Raw genomic sequence first — 21,799 nt, 5'->3', positions numbered from 1 at the left:
ACCTACTATGAAACTATGAAGTGCCACTTGACAGGAGAATGTTAAATAGTATTTTATAGGGTTTTCTCCCCACTATCATTTGTAATGCACATAGAAGCAATTGCAATAATTAAAGTATTTTTTCACTGTTAATTTTGTCCTTTTCCATTTGATGAACATTGATTGGTGTTTCTGTTGCTTAACTCTCTCTATGGCAGGGGGCACCTTCATGTTCTGGGTTTATGCAGCATCCACACATGGCCCCTCACATTTATGTCTGGGGCCCCTAGCTGCTATGGTAATATAATTCCCCTTCCCTGCCCCAGCATTTAACATGGATTTCTGTTTTTATTCAGTCAAGGCTCACACAAATGGTAACTTCACCATACAATATTCTCTTAACTTACTCTTTCAAGAGGAAACATGCCAAGGTTGCATGGGGCTGAGGCGGACGGAATCACTGTGAAATAATGTTCTGACCCAGGAGAGCACTGATAGGCATGAATGACTTGAAGTGTATGAACAGTCCCATTGAGGTATGCAGTCATCCATGTGCATAAATACCTTTGTTGGATTGGGGCCTAATAGGGCAGGGAGAATTTGGTGAGAAGCTGGACTGGACAGAGCCATCTGCATGTGAAGTTGCCTGCATTCTTTTTTCCAAAATCCATTGTAAAGCTGGAATGATGATGCAATTGTGCATTTTGTTCCGATTAAGCTTGGACCATTGCCGTGATCATAGTACCAAAGACAACGATTCTGAAACAAGGCATCCTAGGGTGCCTTGAGATCCCTTCAGGGGTGCTGTGGAATGCCACACAATGTTAGCACTGTTAGGTGGGCAAACATGATTCACAAGATAAACCCAGAAATGTCAACTAGGAATTCATAGGAATTCAAACATTCTGACTTGCTGTGGATTTTCCAAGTTCTTTGCAGCAAAAGAATTGCTCTGTTATTTTCTGTAGTCAATGATCAAGTGATAACTAAGAACTGACACTTCCTGAGAGGTGCCTTGAGTCTATCAGTGTTCTAAAAAGGTTGGGAACCACTGCCCTAAGATATCTCATTTGAGGCTGTAATCAAGACTTCCTTTGCATGCATCTATTCTTATGCATCTTTCTTCTTACGGGGTCTCATCACTGTGCCTTAGGCTGCCTTATTCTCTCTCCCCAGAATATACAACTTCATCAATAAGATGTGTAAGGAGAACCTTTTGGGGTAGAGGTAGGTAGCACTAATATTCTCATAAGTAAATGAGGTCCATGGTGACATGGAGACAGAAATACTCAAATAGTCTGCATTGGCAGAGACTGGCTGTAGAAGGTATAATGTAATTGTCTACATTGCATCTGCAATCTGGGATTGCTACGGGAATTTCCAGGGCCATCAGCTACATTTTAGAGGAGTGGTTGCATATTTTGGGTAGGCTTTTGTCAGAATGCTGTGCAGACCAATGCACAGGGATGCCTTTGCAGCAGGGAAAGTAATTTTCCGAACTTGGGTGCTGGTGTTTTCCTGTGGGAGGCGGCAGCTGGAGTGTGAGGCAGGGCATCCTATCTGTCCCAGCATGAGGATTAAATAGCTAGCTTTTGTGACTAGAATTCTATCTGCAGTTAACATCAGCAGGTGCTGTGGAGAGCAGCTTAATGAAGGAAATTCTGAGAAATGAATTCTGCATTCAGATCATAGACAAGGATGGGATTTATAAACACCAAACTGCTGCTTCTTATCACTAATTTTCTTCTTTCATAAATATTATGGACTGGATTCTGGTTACACTGAAGTCATTAGCTTGCTCTCGCACAGCTGAGGGTGGAATTTGTTCTGTAACCACAAACCACATAGCATAACACTAGTATCCCATGGCTTCTGTTCCTAACTGGGTGCTATTTACACTAAACAGCTTTTTTTGTATTGATGTGAACAGCTCGGAAGTACTTTTCAACTCTGTTTAGCCTAATGTCTCAGGCACTTGAGCAGACTGGCCAGCAGACTGGCCAATTTACACAGCTGCATTGTGGGTGTGTCTGTACAAGATGCTTTAGTGTGCAGCAGACTAATCTACTGTGCAGTAAAGCATCAACATCTACACATGCGCACCACTCAGTACACAGTAAATTAGTCTACTGCCTAGTTATCTACTATCTGTAAATACAGTTAGTAAACTAACTGCACAGTAGAGCATGTGTAGATGCTGACCAGGAGCAAATATGCTCCCTGTCAGCCCCAACACTAGGAGGCAACAGGAGATGGGGAATTACCCCAGTCCTGGTGCTACTCAGCTCCTGGTTCCCCCCCAGAAGCAGGGACCCCCCCACTGCCCCACCCCGGTGCTGCTTAGCTCCTCGCTTCCTACAGGAGCTTGAAGCTGAGTAGTGCTGGGACTCGGGAGCTGGTGGCTGATTGAGAGCTGTCCTGCTTCTGGAGCAGCTCCCAGCCAGCCCTGGGCTGCACGGGGATTTCTCTGAGCAGCCCAAAGTTGTCTGGGAGCTACCCCAGAAGTGGGACAGCTCTCACCAGCCCCAGGCTGTGCTGGGCACAGGGCTTGTCTCTGTGTGGATGGGGCTGGGAGAGCTCTACAGCAGCAGCTGTCTCCTAGCCCCATGCACATCAGGACCCCTCCTGATGTGTACATGTGTACGGGGCAAGGAGAGAGCTGCTGCTGCAGATGGCAGAGCTCTCTTGGCCCCGTGCACATGGGGATCTGCCCTGTGCTCCCTGCCAGCCATGGGGCTAGCACCCCAGGGGAACCTGGAGCTACCCCTGACTGCTGCAGGGGGCCAGAGCAGGGTAGGAGCAGAGTTATTCCCAACAGGGAGCATAGGTAGATGTGTTCCCAGGAAAGGCTTACTGTGCAGTATTTTGCTGTGCTGCATAAGTGATTGGTAGGGGAGGCATGGGGGGGGGCATGTGCCCCTGCGACAGGGCTGTCCCTGCTGGCGGTGGCATCTGCGGATGCTCACCAGCCCTGTCCTCACCGCTGTCGTCGGCGCTGGTGGTGTCTGCGGGTGATCACCAACCCCATCTCTACCACCACCGCTGGTGTCGCTGGTGCTTGCGGGTGCCTGTCCCCACTGCTGACGCCACTGGCAGCGTCTGTGGGTGCCCCCCCCAGACTCAGGAGGCACCAGTTGCACATGATGTGCTGTAAGCCTTTATAGCACTAAAAGTATGTGTAGACGTGCTCTGTGAGTCTTCTAGAGTGCAGAGAAGCAAATGCTTCCTGCTGGCTCTGGAGGGGTTGCATATCAAGCCCTCACCCACAGAGCACATGGCACGTGGTATGTCTGAACAGATTGAGTTCTGTGGGCCTGGACCCTGAAACAAAGGAGAGAAGAGTTGTAGGAGCTGGAATGTAGCTCATTTTGGAAAGAGTAATATCTTGACTGGGACTTGGGGGACCTGGCTTCCTTCCCTCGACTGCTGCTGGGTGGTTTGGGTAAGCTTGTTTGTTCTCTTCCTCACAGGTTGTTAGTTCTTGGGTATATCGGCACTGCAGTTTAGAAGGGCTGTCATTGTGGTAGTGGTGGAAGCAGCACAGAACTGAACTTTACTTAGCCTTTGCAGTCCACACTGAGCCTTGCTGCACTGTTACCATGACCTAAGCTAGCTAGTGTCAGACTGGATAACTGTAGTCACGCACTGTGTTGTAAAGTTTTGGGGGTAGGAACCATCTCTTTGTATCTGTTTGTACAGCACCTAACACAGAGCCTGTTAAGTTGGGAGCTCTAGGGCCTACTTAGTAGTGGTTACATAAATTTAACAATTAATAAGGCATTATATAGCTTTAAAGTTGCATGGTCTGTGCAACTAGCAAGAGCCTTGATCTGGAATTGGGAATTAAATAAAACTTAAGCTGGGATTTTGCTAGCTATGATGTAGGCAAACAAGGTTTACATTGTACTCAGAAAAAGGGGTTGCTTATTCTCCTTTCCTTGCATCTTCTAGTTTGGATAGCTAGGAAATGGCCACAGGACTGCAAAGGACTGTTACACTGGATGTACTGTCAGGGTTGCGGTGTCATTCCTAGTGGCAGGTGCCTGCAAGTGGTGAACACAAAACAATGGTTAATTATTTAAAAAGGCTTTAAAATATGCACTATGAAAGCAAAACTTGTGGGAAGTTTGTTAGGAAATGGATTGTGTTTTGTTCTGTGGGTGATTAAGTTAATGGAGAATTAGATGCACCAAGAGAAAGTGTTCCATATTAAACAAACTAGGGATTCGCAAGCCTATGATGACCAGAATGAAAAACTGATGGACTTGTTCTTTTTGTTGCATTCTCGTTTCATTTTCAAGTCAAACAGCTTGATATGGTATCTCTGCTTTTCACTGCTGTAGTGCCTGCTTTTGAGACTGTGACTGGCTGTTCCCATACCTTCCCTCCCCTTCCCTTTACCAGTTCCCTTTGTCCTCAGTGAGAAGTGTAGGGTCTCAGCACTGTTTGGGATCAGGCCCTTGAACAACCAGTAATTCTCTTTTTGGGTTTTAAATTGTGGTGGGTATTGAGTTTATGGGCCTGCAGGCGGCAGCAGAGTTCCTGCTTGTTTGTCCACAGTACTACTACACATGGATGCAATAATTGCTGAGTAACTAAAAGGAAAAGCAAGTGCTTTAGGGACCCATTGCAGCAAGTTACTTAAACATATGCCTAACTTTGAGTAGGAAAGCAGTCCCATCAACTTCAGTGCAACTAGTCATATGTTTAATGTACGTACTCAACTACCTATGTACTCAAATACTATGTACTCAAATACCTTGGTGAAACTAGGACCTTTGTACAGGTTAATTCATGATGATTACAACATTTATTCAAGGAACAAATAATGTTTTCAATACTAAATATTATCATTGCAACTGGATCTGTGATTTCTAATGCTTTTCAACAACATTTGTTTAAAATGAGTCTTGCTCTATAAACATAGCTATAACCTGTGAAGGTTAAAGGAAGTTTTGATTATACCAGAGTGGTTAAATCTGGCTTCTGCCTCTATGTTGTGTGGGTGAAATATTCAGCATATTAAGGTGAGCTTAATGCTACATAGTGACAAGCAATCTAAACCCATGGGATCTGAGTGTTACCGTTAATGAATACTGGAGAAGCGCCTCTTGGGCTATGTACCGTTTCCATTGTTTTTTTCAGGGAGCGTGAAGTGTACAGACAGTTAATTCACTAAGCCTTTGCCTCCAACCCTCCCCCTTGTTCATTTGCTTTTTTCATTATGCCCACATCAATGGGATATCTTTTTCTAGAGAAGTGAGCCAAAAAAGAGCCCTCTCTCATGCAGGGAAGCAAATTACTGTAGTGTTTTTAAACAACTGTTTGTGTTAATTGTATTGTACCTGAAGGCTTTACATGCAGCTGGCTTCAGGACAGTTTATTATGAAAATGTCTTCTGGGTTTTCTCTTTAAAGCTGTTTTACTGCTTTCTTTTGTGGAGTATTGTTCATTTCATCTCAGGACGGCCTTGTCTACATTTGTAGCACTCTTGCAAGTCATCTTTTACTCTGGCATAGCCTGTGTATTGCACAAATTGAGTTATACTGGTGAAAGTGAGACATAGGCTCAGTGTAGTCACTTTGCTCATTGCTTAAGTAGCCTTGTAACAAGTTTCCCTAAAGCTGCTAGCAGCGTGGACCAAATTAGAAGTAGGTCCATATAATCAGGAGGTCATATAATACCTGCATCGGCACTTCCCTCTGTGGCATGTGTGTCAGTACAGGTCATTGCCCAGGCTGCACTGCCAAGCCAAGCTCCTTGGAGAACCTGGCCATTGATGTTAGTAACTGAATAAGCTGAACTTATCTGAGAATCTGGCACGAAGGATCTGAAAATGCTGTAGAAGACCTTTCTTGCAATCCCAGATGTACAGTTCCCTGCTGTAAATGTTCAGTGACAACTGGGCTTTTGATCAGTGCTTGAGATGTTGCTTCCTGTTCCCTGAGAGACACTGCCCCTGTCCTGTGAGCAGTGAAACTGGTATGCCTCCAGTGCACGGAGATCCTGGAGAGGTCAGTGAGTGCTCTGTAGCACACATCTCTCTCTATAGGAGACACCGTCGTGGCATGTAAGGAGCAGGGCAAGGTCTGGCTAGTAGGCCTGTGCGAGTCGGCAGCGATCCGATCCGGCTGCTTCAGATCTGGCCGCTTCAGATGGCCATGATCTGATCCGGAGCTCGGGACCGGGTTTCTGCCTCAATCCGGCTGAAGCGGCTCCGAAGCTTCGGAGCCACCTTGGAGATCTAGCCGTAGGGTATAATGGGGGAATCAATGAAATATCTATAACTTTGTTGTTTTTTGTCCGATTTGGATGAAACCTGCAGAGATGATAGCCTCTGCTGCGAGCATGGGACCTGCCAAGTTTCAAGAAGATCAGTGCAGGGGCTTGGGGGGAACCATACCCCAAATTCTTGAAAGCCAAACTCATGTCACGGCTGTGTCTCACACCACAGGGGGGTCAAAACTGCAGGGCTGGTAGCTCTTACTGAGGCCTCAAAGCCTGCTAAGTTTCAAGGCGACAGGTGCAGGGGTTTGGGGGAACTGCCCCTCAAGCTGCAGACAAGCAGAACTCGTGCCAGGGGCGACACTGCGTGTTAAGGTGCAGCAGGGTGACAGCTGCAGGGGTGGTGGCCCCTGCTGTGACACCTGCCAGCTGTGGAGGAGATCGGTGCAGGGGGCTCTGGGCCCTGCACCCCTAGCTGCTGACGGGCAAAACCGGTACCAAGCCTGTGTGTGTCTTGGAGCACTTGATTGTCTGTATTGATTCTTTCCTCTCCTTAGCCTGGTTTTGTAGGTGCTAATTGCTGCTCGTTAAGTCATTATGTAGTAGCTAGGTCCTGTCTATTGAGCTGGTCTCGGAGTCCCTGGTCCCTGACTGAATCATGATTGATCTGTAACTGGGAACACAGCAGCTCAGCAGCCAGGCCTGCAGCACTGTCTCCCCTCCTGCCCCAAGACAGACAGTCAGTCCCACAAGCACCCATGACACGAGTTTTGCTTGTCCACAGCTTGAGGGGCAGTTCCCCCAAACCCCTGCACTGATCTTCTTGAAACTTGGCAGGCTTTGTGGCCTCAGAGCTACCAGCCCTGCAGCTTTGACCCCCCTGTGTTGTAACACCTAAACGTGACATGAGTTTTGCTTTCAAGAATTTGGGGTGCCGTTTCCCCCAAACACCTGCACCGATCTGCTTGAAGCTTGGCAGGCTTTATCCTCTCTGCAGAGTCTACCACCCCTGGAAATTTCATTCAAATCGGACAAAAAACAACAAAGTTATAGATATGTTATTGTTTCCCCATTATACCCTATGGCTGGATCTCCGAGGCGGCTCTGAACCGCTTCAGGAAACCAAACGCAGCCAGCGCCTCGACCTGGACATGCTGCTTCAGACCCCGAAGCTTCTCTGGATCCGAAGCTCTGTCCAAAGCCTCACACAGCCCTATTGACTAGGAGGGACCTGACGGGGAAGGTAGTGCTAGTTGGCTCTCTGGGTCCAATACTGCAGGGGCACCATCTTAGGAGTGCCAGTGTTGCAATTCATTAGTCACAGCCTTATGTCTTACCAGTGCCTGGTATTGTTACATGGCCCGGACACTGGACCCAGAAGTTGGGTCTAAGGGTACAGTGCAGCCATCCATTCCTTGTGCTGTGTCCTCAAGCATGCTACATATCCGATCGTGGGAGCAAGCAGCCATGTGTCTAGAGTTGTTGGTCTCCAGCCTTCATAACTGAATTCGGAGCAAGACTAATTCTAATGTAGCTAGAAAAGAAGCATTCGAGCAAAACACATAAATAAGTATGTAACCTCCACATTTTTATTTGCACTGTATTGCTCATTTTAAAAAATGCAACCTTTTTAGTGCATAGAAATGAACAGTTTCCTTGATATATCAATATTTCCATTAAAAGGGGATAAAAAATATCTTTTTAGTTCAAAATGGATCACAGTGGCAGACTGTGGTATATGTGGGGGCAGAAGGAATTGGTTTGACTAGCTCAGTATGTCCAGGCACTCGACCTCTGCATCTTTAATTGCTTTTTTGCTCTGTCTTGGCTTGGAAATAGATGCTGCTGTTATATAAATGCAGAAATACTGGATGAGATTAAGGCTGTGTAATTTCTGTTACAAAGACAGGTTACTAGAATGGAAGGTAAGTGCTGACCTTGTCATAAACAGGGCAGGTTTGGGGGAATCTAGATGATGAGATAGCTATTTTGCTTTATGTTTTTAAAAACCCTCCAGAGTTTGCATTCCCAGAACAAGTTTAATTGACACGACATCTCGAATCTGCTGCACATGGATAGGGGTGTTCAGAACTCACCAAACTCTACGCTGGATATTGAAAAAGGTACATAAGGTGTCTGAGCCTGTTGCTCAGTGCACTTGTAATGAACTCTGAGGAGTATATTTGACTGCAGGCACTATAATCATCATGGCGAACTGAGCCCTTAACCTTCCCTGTGAAGGGCATTGAGCTGTGTGCCCTTTGTCTGCAGGAAAGCAGGCTGGTATATTCAGGGGCTGGCAGTAGAAACGGTTACTTGCTCTTACCAAGCCCCAGGGTATTTATTCATTACACATTCCTCCCAGCGCCTACTTTAGGATTTGTCTTGGAAGTGCCAAGACCTCAAGTAATAGCTCAAATTAGCAAAAACACTGATCTTCAGCATGTCTGCGCTAATGGGAACCATCTGTGTTCCCAAAGACCGCTCAATAGCATCTCCTTACCACTTGTAATTTGGACCTAGGAGCTGTTGTGGCTGTGGGAGTAGCCTGGTGATCCAGGCTCCTCTTCCCAGTTTTGTTTGTCATCCCTGTGAGGTTCTTGGGTGCAGTGATGGACCCTGAACTCTAGTGTATATGTGCACATATTGGATGGCAGCCAGCAGCACTGGAGAAGCACACCAAACTTGAATTTAAGTTTCTCCTAGGCCTGTGTTGATAGTCAGACAAGCAGGCCTTATTGTGTTGGGCAGAAGGTTGTGTTTTACTTGGACATAGGGGCTTTGCTGAGCGAAGCCTTCTCCTGGAACCCCATAGTCTGAAATGCAGAAGCTCTGTGTAAGACACATTTGGGCAGAGGCAAAATCCCAGTTATCAGTGCCCATTTGTTTCTGACATGTACCACAGGAAGGTGAAAAAAATGAGCTTGGAGTCTCTTCCCCATACCTGAAAGCAGTCAAGCTCAATATGTCCCTAGCATAGAGTGTGGTTGACTGATCCCAGCGCTCCCTATGGAAACTTGCCCTAGCTAAAAGATTCTCTGTAGCAGGGGCCAGGCCAGGCAGTGTCTCTGGTCCTCCCCCTTTGTCAGCTCAGACAGGATTTGGCCCTTAGTGATGCTTGTTATAACTCGGCAAAAACAGAATTTTGTGGAAGTGAACAAGTGGATGAGGCCTCTGCTAATTTGTGTAACAGGGATGGCAACAAGGATGATTAGCGGTATGGAGCAGCTTCTATATGAGAAGAGACTAAAGAGGCTTGGCCTATTCAGTTTAGAAAAGATACACTGAAGGGGGAACATGATAAGCAAATAGGGATTTATTATTTTCTATCTCTCAATACCAAAACAAGGGGGTCACAAAATGAAACTAGCAGGTAGTGAGTTTAAAACTAACAAAAAGAAATGATTTTTCATGCAGCGTGTAATCAAAGTGTGGAACTCATCGCCACCAGATGTAGTGGTGGTTTGGCCAGATTCAAAAAGGGACTGGGCAGATTTATGGACGAAAGGGGCACCAGTAGCTATTGAACGCGGATGTGAGGGAGACGGCCTCTGAATTAGAACTTCCTGGACCTTAAATGTTGGAGGCTGCAAGTGAGAGAGGAATGGGGGCAGAGGGAGGGGACAGGTGGGAAACCCTGGTCATACCCAGTTCACTCTCCTTTGCAGCATCTGCTCTCTGCCCCTGTGTGACACAGGAAACTGGGCAAGATGGACCTATGGTCTGACCCAGTAAGTAGCAGTTCTTATGTGTAATGAAGTACACGAAACAGTGGCTGAGTCTGAAGCAGCTGTGTCTGCGTTAGCACTCTTGAATGTGTGCTTTGAAGTGTCCATATTAGGAGAACTTGGAAAGGAGAGAATGTCATGTTAGTGCTTCAGTCGTAATGTAAAGGAGTGGGGGGGTGGGGGGTAACCTTTTTGCTAGGCATGCCGCAATTTAATCCTTTGACAAGCATGCTGCAAATTAGACCTTCCTCAAGTGCCACTCTGATCTCCCTGCCCTGCCTGATCTGTTGCTTTGCCTTGTTTCCTGTCTTATCTGCCACTGTACTGGCTGTGTCCTCCCCAGTCTGCTGTGTGCTATACAAAGAGGCTGCCCATGCCACTTGTGGTACAATTTAAAGCAACACCTGTGTGTGTATTATATGTTAAAAGTCGTAAGTAGTACAATGAATGGAGAATGACTAGTACCACCAGACAGTGGATGCCTAGTGCACACTAATTAGTGCACAAGGTAGCATTTAATTAGCTCCTTGAGAAAGGAAAATGTTGCAGATCAGGTAATGAACAGCAGTTTCTTGTGCTTCCGTTGAGAGCTGATGCAAATTATATCAGATGCACAGCAAGTGAAACCGGTGACCCATACCACTGATGAAATCTCCTCTCCCTCTGGTGCAGTCTACAAAGACCCCAATTTTAGTTTCAGCCTTCCTCAGTCCTGTAGATGGAGTTTCCCAGGTTCCCCTCCAAAGTTCTTCGTGCAAGAAACAAAATTCTTACTTCTCTTGGCTCTGGTCAAAGACAGGGACTGATTTTCACAGCTGTATCTGTGAAAATGATGGGTTATGTCCACAGCAGTTCACCTGAGCCATAACAAATGGCTCAGCAAATGCTGACTCTTATCAGTGGGAAGAAGGCAATTAGCTCCCTACAATGAGATGCCCTAAAATGTTAAAGTAAGCTCAGGACTTGATAAGTGGACCTGGATTTTTGGCACACAAGGACGCTTTATCTTATGGAGCATCAACCTTTATTATCTTGAAGGACAAATTCATGGAGATGCTTTATCAACATATGGCAGAGGGCAGGGATGTCTTCTACAGTTTAAAATGCAACATGATTAAAGCAAGTCAGGTATCCATTGTTCAGGTTTACTCCAGAAAATGTCTTAACTATTTCTTAACAAGTCACTGTGCTAAACCAATGCTGCCATGGGTAGTACTAATACTATAACGGTACCAACAGTGGTGGTAGAAGGCGTAATGCAATTAACATCTTAATACTCTAAAAGAATCAGCATGCTAATTATCCAGCACTACAGAGATAAGTTTTGGGCTCTTCACTGGGCAGTTAGGGTGAAAGGGCAAGTTATGTGCCCTCAAACAGTTCCCTTGGAATAAGAGAAAATGTGTACACTTAACCATTATAACACTTTTAGTCTCCCTCCTATTTAAAAATCACTTGGATCAGTAGAACAGTATTTTCCACATTGAAGCTCACCTACTCAGCTTACAGTCTTGACATTAATTGTTAAGAAACTTCTTCTGGCTTGAACTTCGCTGTTGCTAGCCTGTGCTGTTATTAATTGGTGTTGAACTTACTATCTTGGATGGTTTAAATTAGTGGGGTCCAACCTTTTTTTGACAGGCCTGCCACAAATAAAGCCCTGCATCTTTTCTAAGTGCAACTCGGATCTCCTTCCCCTGTCTAATCTGAATCTGTTGCTCTGCTTCATGTTCCCTGTCCTGTCTGCCGAGTGCCACAGAAACTTCCTCTGCCACTTGTGGGTTAAATTACATGATGGTGTCTCTCAGGACTGTGCTCTACTTTCTTTCATGCTTGAAACATGCTGTGAGAGAAATTATACTCAAATCAGGGTCTGGAGAGGTGTTTCATTTAAGGATGCTTTTTCTTTTGTCTGCATAACATTTGTTTTCTGACAGATAATAAATCCCCTTGGGGAATCTCTCAGGCATTTACCATAGTCATGCTGGATACATTTATGAAATATTGCCTTCTATGAGAACTCGTTAATAACTCTGACAGGCTGTTTGCTAGTTAAAGAGATGGATAGTCTAAACGCCTGTGTCGCATCATGAAGACTGGCCGGTCCAAACAGACGCGATGCCCGTTGTTCCATCATTGGGGGTTGCTTCATCAGAGCTGATGGAGTTACCCTAAATCAAGCCTGGTGCAAATGAGATCAGGCTCTGACCCCCTGGCTTGGGGTCCCAAATCAAATTAAAATATATATTGCCATTTTAAAGATGAAAACCTAACGTTGAATATTTAAATGTAGCCCTCAGAAGTGAGAGAATTTATACAACTATGTCAATACCGTAACTTGCAGTACAGTGTGAAGAGACATGTGCCAGCTTTAAAGACCCAGCTCAGATTCTGGGAGCAGCCTCGCTGAGAAGCAAGGTGGATCGGTCTATGCAGAGCTCTCCACAGCCACAGCTAGATTGCTGCTGGCCCCTGAGCTTGCTTCTTCGACGCGAACTTGGTATTGTTCCATCTCACTGCAGCCTGAAGCCTAAATGCAGAGAAGCCTACTTACATGTTTCTAAACTAGGGATATCAAGGATTTCAGATAGAACAAACATGACTGCGTTTTAATAGTTTCCACTCAAAATGTTCTAAAAATGTTTGATAGAACACTCATTTCCTTTGCATGTAGATTGGGCATCAAAGATGCTGGAAAAACAGTCAGAAAACCCAACCGTAGGTGGCACATTAGTTGATAAATACATAAATATGGATATGGCAGGTATTTTCCAATACACTATACATTATTATTTACAAGGGTTGTATGGCATAGGTGCATGTACAAACATCTGAGCAGGCTTAGTGTGTGAGCTTTCCCATGCCTGGTCTGACTTTCACTCTGATTTGTACAGTGCCTGGCCCACTGAGTACCCACATTGCTACTTCTAATATAAATAGGATTGAATTAGCTGAACACAGCATTGTTAGAGCTTTTCTTGACTTGGCAGATTTATTTCTATTTTTAAGTAATAACTTGGGGAGTGTCTTTGTCATAGTTTTGCCTTTGTGAATTTTCCGACTTTCTCTCCTCCAGCTGCAGACATGTGGTGTCACTCTCTGTCCTTAGTACTGTATCTTCCCATAGAAATTTAACATCGCAACAGACTTTTCAAGGTGTAGTGCTGCAGCAGCAGGTTCTTTCCTATGGGCCTGCAGTTCTGTCAGCTATGACAAATGTGCCCTCCCTCAGGCAGCCATAGACTAAAACAGAGCAAAGGGTTTGAGGGTGGCAACCTCTGCTTCCTTCCAAACGTTTCCCCTACATCTAAAATAGGCAAATGTACAAGGGGCTGGTGTCAGCTCTTGGTTCTGCCGCAGCAGCTGAGTGGTGTACGCACAAGGTTTGAACTGCAGGACAGTGAATGCAGCCCTTACTCCTTCCAAGCCGTAAGCACGGAGGCAAATTCTGCACTAACTTTACACCCCTTACTACTATATTCATTTCCCCAGGTTTGAATGGTAGAAATAAGCACCAATCTTGGACCTCAGACTTTCTTGAACTTCTTGTGTGTAGACTTGAGGCCTTACTCTTAGAGCCTGTTTTTTCTTTTTAAAGGGTTAAGGAAGCCTTTCTTCTAATGAGACTAAAGATTGCCCAAGTGGCCTGGGTCAACTCTACCCTTCCCCTAGTGATTTACAGCATGCCTGGTTGCATGGACAGTAATCACATTACCCTCCATTATGCATGGGCTTGGCAGAATTCAATTTTTATTTTTTAAAATAATTTTGACAGATAAAATTGATGTTTATTTTTAAGCATTTATTCAATTTTTTTATTGATTTACATGTTCAGGATTGCATGAAATTAGAGGTGTGGGGGCAGACAATTTATTAATGACAATGTAACTACTGAGGACTGCCGCCAGTTGAGTGGCAGAGCTGCCATCAGGTCCTGGCTCCGCTAATGCATCAATAGCTCCCTCATCCATTTTGTCACTTCTTCTTGCTTTTGCTCCCAAAAGAAGGGTTTCTGGGGGTTGCAGTCCAAACTACAGTCATCATGGTTCTTCATCAGCCATCATTTTTCTTATATCCCCTTTCTATACATTTTGATTATTAATGATAGAAATATCTTTCCGTCGGTCTGTGAGTGCAAGGTGAAATCAATGTTTACCAATTGAAGTTGAATCCTGCCAAGCCTAATTATGCGTCAACGAGTAGGTGTTTCCCACAAAGGCAGGCCAAGTCTTGCTGGTGAACATAGAGAAATAGAGCTGTTCCAGCAGACATTATCTCCCCACGGGAACATGGGTGACTGGTGCCTCCTGGGTCTCGGGGGGCACCTGCAGAAGCAGGTGTTGGGGACAGAGATGGTGAGCACCTGCAGAAGCTGCCGGTGGTGGTGGCAGTGGGGACGGGGCTGGCAAGCACCCGCAGAAGCTGCTGGCAGTGGGGATTGCCCTGTTGGGGGTGGGGGGCACATGCCCCATGTACCAGTCACTTATGCACAGGAAGATTGTGCAGGTTTGGAGGGCAAGGCTTAGCCAGACGGGACAGAACTCCACTGGAAATGCCAGTGCTACTGCTGGCAGGGCAGCAGGAACTCCTGCTTCTGTGTGACTGTAGCTCACTGCGTACCTGTTCTGTCAGCAGCAAGGGCCCCAAGGAGCAGTGCAGAAGGACAGGTCTGATGTATCACCAGAGTTTGTCCATCCATATGGATATTCCTGCCTTTGCAAACCCGGCTCCTGAGGTGATGGTGAGTCAGGACCTCTGCTGGGAGGTCCTTGGGCGAACTTCCCCTTCTGCAGTATATTTATAGGCCCCACCTTGCAACTGGAGCAACACCTGCTGCTGCAAGAAATTAATAGTGCCAGCGGTACAAAGATGAGTGACCCCAAAAAGAATAGGAACTGCTGCCTGTCCTGAAGTCAGGGGGAGCATTCCTACTGATTGTGATAGGTGCCAGACCAGCTCTGAATTAACAGCCTGAGGCAGTGTGACATATCAGCCCAAGAGGTGTAGAAGGTAGAGCCTGGAATTTCTGCCTGTAAATTGTTTGCTCCAAGGGCCATTGCTGTTGTTGCCTACTGAGAACAGTGTCAGTGGTAGCACTATCTTATGGCATGGTATTACCATAAGAGGAAATTATGGAGCCTTGAGAAGGACACGTACAGGGAATGGCAGTACAGCATTTAGCGCTTAGTGACTTGCCTCAGCACTGATAGGCAAGAGTCACCTTCCCCATCAAGCTATACACTAATTCACCCTTAGAAATCCCACCAGGCTTTTTATCCTTTTGCCAATGCAAACCTCCTTACTTTGGCTTTTGCTAATGATCTGTGCTGCTTCCTACTGATGGAGGGCTTTATCTTGCCAGGGGCTAAGCACCGTCACCTTCCATCTCTCTCAAGTGCTCAGTACTTCCCAGGATCATGCCCTTATATGGCATAATTATTTTCTGTTGCTGCTGTGGCAATTGGTTGCATTAGGTGAGTTTCATACAAAGTACAGGATGTTAGGCTTATTCCTCCCTCTTGTTCACTTATCTGGACTCTTTAACGAGTAGCTGTAGTGATAATTACAGAAAATTTGCCCTTTCTAGGCATCAAGCTGAAGAGCTTGGTACACATCTGATTATTTTCTATATGTTAAGAATACCAGTAATTATCATTACACTGATTCATTTATATACTTCCAATTAGAAAATGAAGAATTGGAAATGCCACTGGTTTATTTATAAAGTTGCACTATGTTTAACTTTGTCATCCTTATCGGTGCCTGGACCAGTATTTCACTCTCTTTTTATATAAAGAAGTTTCACCGGCATTGCTTCTGGGGTAGCTGGTTTGCCTGCACTTCTGGGCTGAGTCCAGATGAATGCAGCCATGCGGTATGTGGCGCTGCAGACCCATCTGCGAGGCTACACAGCACACATTCAGGTGTTCTTCATGCTGCAAGGTAGCAGCACGGGGTGGGGTTTGACCCCAGGAAATCTCAGGGTCAAAAAAAAACCTATGTGAAAAAAAAACAGGGCTTTGCATGTGGGGGCAGTGTGCGTTGCCCAAAACTGGAGCCTATCTGGCCAGAGCCACGCTCCAGCTGCTCCGAGCAGCAGGATTGCTGAAGCTCTCCCAGGACTCCAGGTAAGGCTGCTGGGGCCAGCACAGTTGCTGGCCCCAGCCTCACCTACCCCACCTGGGGTAACCTGCCGTGGCACAGGGTGTGCCACTGCTGCTTGTCCCCAAGGAAACAAGCATCCATGCTTCTGCGGACATGGCTCTGCTGTTTTTCTCAGCCACAGGTGCCCCTGTATCTGTCTCCTAAAAATATATGTACAATTCTAACCTATAAAATAATATGATGGATTATTTCCAAACTACTGTTCAAGTCTCTACAACCTTTATCTAGGCCAGGGGTTGACAATATTTTTGGGTCAAGTGCCAAAAAACCCAGCAGCCTGGACTTTGAAAATGTTGGTGTGCCAGGGGCAGACGGCAGGGAACCATGAGGGGCCTGATCCTTGTCATGGCAGTGCAGCCCCAGCCCCTTCCTTCCCATGGACACTGTGGTGCGCATGCAGCTGCTGCCAGCAACAATTTGGGCTGGGGCTCTGGACCCTGGTGCAGCCACTTGCAGGCCCGTGCCACCTGCCAGGGAGCCTGGGCTGTCCACAGCAGGCAGGTGCAAGCCTGCAAGCAGCTGCACCAGAGCCCTGGCCCCACTCATTGCCAGTGGTGGCTGCAGGTGCGCCTCCAGGCGCATGTCAGGAAAGGGGCTGGGGCACAGGCCATGAGGATGGCAGGGTGGCCCCTTATCTACTCCAGGCTGGGCACTGGCTATATGCGCAGGGGCAACACAGACCACACTGGGATCACCTAGGCCATGACAGGGACAAGGACCATGGCTAAAGTCTGTACTACACTGCAATAGCAGCCCAGCTCCCAGCTCAGTGCTGTGTTAGCCGGGGCTGGGGCTGGCAGTATGGCTTGGCCTATTCCCAGAGGTGGATTAAGATGTTTTGGGGCCCTGAGGCAAGAAGAGAGGGGCATGGAGCCCTAAGGGCGTGGGGCTCCAGCAGGGGAAGGAACATCTTCCCTTTTCAGTGCTGCCGCTGCTGCGGTGGTACGTGGCCTGGTTCTCACTCGCTCACTGGGAGTTAGTGAGCAATGTGGAGTAAGTGAGGGGATGGCTTATTTGTATATTCCCAGTACATGTGAAATGGATATACAAATGAGTCTTCTTGTTTGCTTGCTCGCTGCGGCTGTCCGGTGAGTGAATGAGAACTGGGTGAAAATGGAAGACAAACTTGTATACCTGGTAACACTGTCTTTGTCTGGCATTCAGGGTAGGCCTCTAGACCTGGCCCAGCTAGCCTGTGTGTTAATCTACCTATGCCTGGCCTGCTGGCTCTTGGGCAGGGGGGAAAGAGTGGTGACATGAGTCTGGCACATAGCTGCCTCTGGGAGAAGCACATGCAGCCTTTCACGGCCAGGTTTGGTGGTTTGGGAATGGGGGCACGTGCCCCACTTCCCTCTGCTCTTCTTTTCCTCCTTCCCCTCGTGGAGATGCCAGGATTTGTAGGCACGCAGCCTCCGAGGGTGGTGCATAGCCCCAGCCCCTTCCCTGCGGTGGTCCCTGAAGTGTGTGGGACAACAAGCCGAGCTGGGACTCCAGGCCCCGATGCAACCGCTTGCAGGCTTTTAGCTGCCTGTCACATCCAGCCTGGGCTCTGAGCAGCTGCTGCTTGCCACAGAGCCTGGGCTGCCTGCAGCAGGGCTTGTAGCCTCCCTGCTGCCTGCTGTGGGCAGCCTGGGCTCCAGGGCTGGCAGTAGCTGTCCAGAGCCCAGGCTGGCTGTGGTGTGCCAAGCACAATGGCCTCATGTTCCATACTCTGGCGTGCGTGCCAGGGATTGCTGACCCCTGATCTAGGCAGTACATCATATGCAAGAATCCTCAGGCATTTCGACCTCATTAGTTTCTGCAAAATTGTTTCTGTTAATATGGTGACCAGTGATATATTCCTAATGTCCTCAGTGTGACTTATGCATCTAAGGTCAAAATGCATTTGATCTCTGCAGACATCTAATGCAAAAGATTCCTGTCTACCTGCTGCGAGATTTATAGCTAGGCTTAGGACCTGATCCAGTACCAGTCAGTGTCAGCGGGTGCCTCTTTCCACTGATCCTTTGGTGGTTTCTTTATGCATTGAAATCAAGAGCAAAACTCCCTTTGATTTCTCCAGGAAGAAATTTCACCTTGCAGGACTGCTATCCTGCTGCTTTTTGCAGTGCTCTTATGAGCAGCTTTTTGCTGTTGTGGGGCTCTAATAGATGATATGGAAATTCTGCAATTAGCTGAATTCATCCTCGTGCAGATCTGATCCTGGAATTTGAAGCGTTCTTAGATGCCTTGCACTCACCGCTGCCTGATGAATTTTCTGCCCTGGTGTCCACTGCACTCACGTAGGGTGGTGTTGGTAGTGCAAGGAAGGGGGCTTTCTGGAAACAGGGCTTGGGGGATTTTATCTGTTTGCTTTTAACTTTGACTTGCTTGCTCCTGTGTTTCTCCAGTGTACGGCCACAACATGAAGAGCAGCAATGATTTTATTGGGAGGATTGTGATTGGTCAGTACTCAACAGGCTCCCCTGAATCGAACCACTGGCGTCGCATGCTCAATTCCCATCGGACAGCTGTGGAGCAATGGCACAGCCTCCGGTCCAGGGCAGAGTGCGACCGAGTGTCTCCAGCATCTCTTGAGGTGACGTGAGAGCAGTCAATTAGCAACAACAAAGCCAAGCAAGAAAATGAAAACACACAGAAACCCCCTCCATGCTCATTCACACACATACTCGTCTGCAGTCAACCATGGAATTGAAAGTAACTGTTGCCGCTGCTGGTAACACAATGGCTGCATTAGCCTCTGTGCCTCAGTGAACCTTCCTAAACCACATATCACATATTCATACGCTGACTGTTTTCTCAGGGTCACTACCTGTGTGGCCCATTGGACCTGTTACTACTTGCATCTGCTGCTGGACCCACACCTCTGTTTTTAATCCCACGTTCAGTACAGTGGAGGACTATTCAAAAGGTCAGTGTTAACACAGTAGAGTGCTTTACTTTCTCCTGTAGTGTGTAGTGTAGGTTGCACGTGGATTCAACATCTTCATTCTGAGTTAACTGGAAACTTTTTGAGTTCCTTCCACTACCTTTCCAGTACAAACCCATGACTCATTTCATTGGAGATGTAAGTACCCATGTACTCTCTTTGGTGAATGTGGTAAATAGGCTAGAATCTTTTTTTTTTAATTGATAGAACGTGGTGAAATCAGTTCTGAAATCAATCCAGTTTTGTCCTCGTACTAGTTTAATAAAATTAAATTCCTGTTAGTATGTATGTGTGCCTTTGTGTGTTGGAGTATGGGTGTGTTTGTGTGTTATTACACACATGGGACCATATACCAAATGGATCTAATGTTATGTCAGTAATGAGACCTGCCACATTATAACAGTCTGTATACATAAAGTAGGTAGAGTATGATATAGCAAAGTAAATATTTTCAATAGAGTCCATACTGGGAAAGCCAGATGAGGCTTTTAAAAGCCTTTATGTAGTGCAAAAGAACTTGCTTTGGGAGCTTTCACAGTAAACACCGGAGATGATACACAATTTTAATTCTCTTAACAGGCTGCGGTAGGTCTTTCTGTGTTCTGTGTCTTAAACAAGGTAGTTTTTCAAGTCAGTTGAGTGAACTTTGCTACAGTCAAACTGTTCGTTTATTCTGTTGGATGCTTCTGTACATTTTTTTCACGGCATATTGTCTGGTATGATGGAGATTGTATATTTATTGAAAATAAAGATCTATTTATTTGTGCCATGTAATCTGAGGTGTTACTTATTAGAACAACTCAGCTGTGCATCTGACTTGATCAGTTGTGTTCATTGCACCAAAGAAGTAAAGCCGAAATGTTGACCCTGATCCTTTTGTCTACTCGTGGATAAATCAGAGTAACTACAGTCAAATCTATTGTGGCTATGTTCGTGCTAATATGCTACAGGAGGAAAATCAGGCTCGGTGCTCTTACTATGCATAGTTCTGATCTGGGATGTGCTGAACTCTTTACAAGTCTCATTCCAAAAGGCTTTGGGTGAGATCATTCGGATCTAGACTGGGCCCACAGATTGCCATTTGTCAGCATGCAAAATCCTTAGATCTTACTGCTTTGTACTGAGTCTATTAAAAAAAAAAAAAAAAAAAGGACTTAAAATGGACTCTTGGCATCAGCAAAGTTGAATCTGACTCTTGACCTTTTCTTTCTTTATCCCCTTTCTAGAGGAAGAAGTATCCATCTTATTTTCAGAGGTATTTACCTAGGTAGTGGGAGGAAGCCCTAGGCTTGTAAGCATGGGTGGGCTATGCTGTATATTAATGTTATAAACCAATGAAGTGGTCAGAAGCAGGACCCAAGGCACTTTCCCTATCTTTTATTCTGAAACATGTGTCTGCAGGTGTCACAGGTGGAAGCCCACAGGGCATTGCCATGGCTCAGTGGGTAGCATAGCACTATGCACCACTGTGAGCACTCACGGGCTTGAGAATTTGAGTCCTTGTGATAGCCAGAGCCAAAAACATTTGGAGGTGGCACAGAGACAGGGTGTCTGTGCCTGGGGAGCAGAAGGCTATGAAACCCACTGAACTGAGCCTGGAATTTCAGTGCTGAAGCTGGGATCGCTTTGCAGGACTCCTTGGTTTCAGGTTTAGGGCATGTTTAGGGCCCTTTGCATTGCACAGCAAACCAGATTAGAACCTAGATCATCTTGCACAGCTTCAGGATTTGCTGTTCCTTAATTCATAAGCCAATGAAACTTGATCATGTAGGAAGGAGCTGGAGGAAAAAGAATAGTGTAATAGCTACACACTTCCAAATGCGACTATGCAAAACAGAGCATCAAAAATGATTGCAGGGCAGTAACTGCAACTGCACAATTGGGAGGCCTTGATATAAACTATTAGTATGGGAAATTAAGCGGTACCTACCAATTCTGAACACATGGGCATAATGCGAATGGCAAAATCCCTAACTGATGGGCATCACCATCTGTGCTGCATATTCTGTACTCTTTCAGCTGACTTCAATGGGTTTGATTCCTGAGAAGCAACTTGGGGAGAACCAGCTCTGAAGAACATTCCTATTAGGGAAGGACCACATGAGAACTCCACTGCCTGCAATGGGAAATATTCTGTCTTCTGCACAGCATCCCTACTCCAAAGCAGTGTCTCTGTGGCTGCATGAGGACTGTAGTGTAGCAGTCCTTGTGTTGCCCTCCTCTAAGACACCTTGTGTCATAGCTCTGGATGAGGGTATGGTAGAGCACAGTGGTGAACTCATTTCTCATACTAAGGCCCTTCCAGCTGGTAGCTGCTCTCTGGCAGTGCTGGTGGCTGCTCTGGGGAAAGGTAACAAGTTTGGAACAAGAACTGTAAACCCTTTGGGTCTTGTCTGCACCCAGTGGTGTTCCAGTGGCAGTCTTCCACTGACTGCCACAGAGGCAGGATGGGGGTCCCCTTCTTTCCTTCCCTCTGACATGAGACCTTGGAGTGTGGTTTTCCCCCCTAATTTTTACCTTCCAGTCAATACACCTGTCTAAAGGTAGTTGTTAGCACATGAAACACTGGCCCAAGGAAGTCCATGCCAAAACTCTGGATTTTTTCCTGGTATCCTCAGTGTTCCTGGATCCTCTTCTGAGCAGCTGTGAGTTTGTGGTTCATCAGTCATTTAGAGGGAAATATGGAGGAGTCCTATGCAAACACACTCTGCAGAGAATCAAGCTGTCTCTATCATTGGTGTTTAAGATCCTTGTACAAATGGAAGTGGCTTTA

The 21,799-nt window shown here is 46.3% G+C and overlaps 1 protein-coding gene across 2 annotated transcripts in view; it reads left to right on the top strand.

The window, feature by feature from the left end:
• SYT17 (synaptotagmin 17) overlaps positions 1-19,800 on the top strand; it is a 78,751-nt gene extending 58,951 nt beyond the window's left edge. For both annotated transcript variants that reach the window (XM_006271980.4, XM_059716253.1), the window contains one exon: positions 18,488-19,800. In XM_006271980.4, coding sequence (XP_006272042.2) covers positions 18,488-18,684 — 197 coding nt within the window. In that variant the 3' untranslated portion in view covers positions 18,685-19,800. The remainder of the gene's footprint in view (positions 1-18,487) is intronic.
• The last annotated feature ends 1,999 nt before the right edge of the window (positions 19,801-21,799 follow it).

Source organism: Alligator mississippiensis, chromosome 13 (genome assembly GCF_030867095.1).
Source record: "Alligator mississippiensis isolate rAllMis1 chromosome 13, rAllMis1, whole genome shotgun sequence".
NCBI lineage: Eukaryota > Metazoa > Chordata > Crocodylia > Alligatoridae > Alligator > Alligator mississippiensis.
The sequence above is the reverse complement of the archived record's forward strand: the minus strand, read 5'-3'. Positions and strand labels throughout refer to the sequence as shown.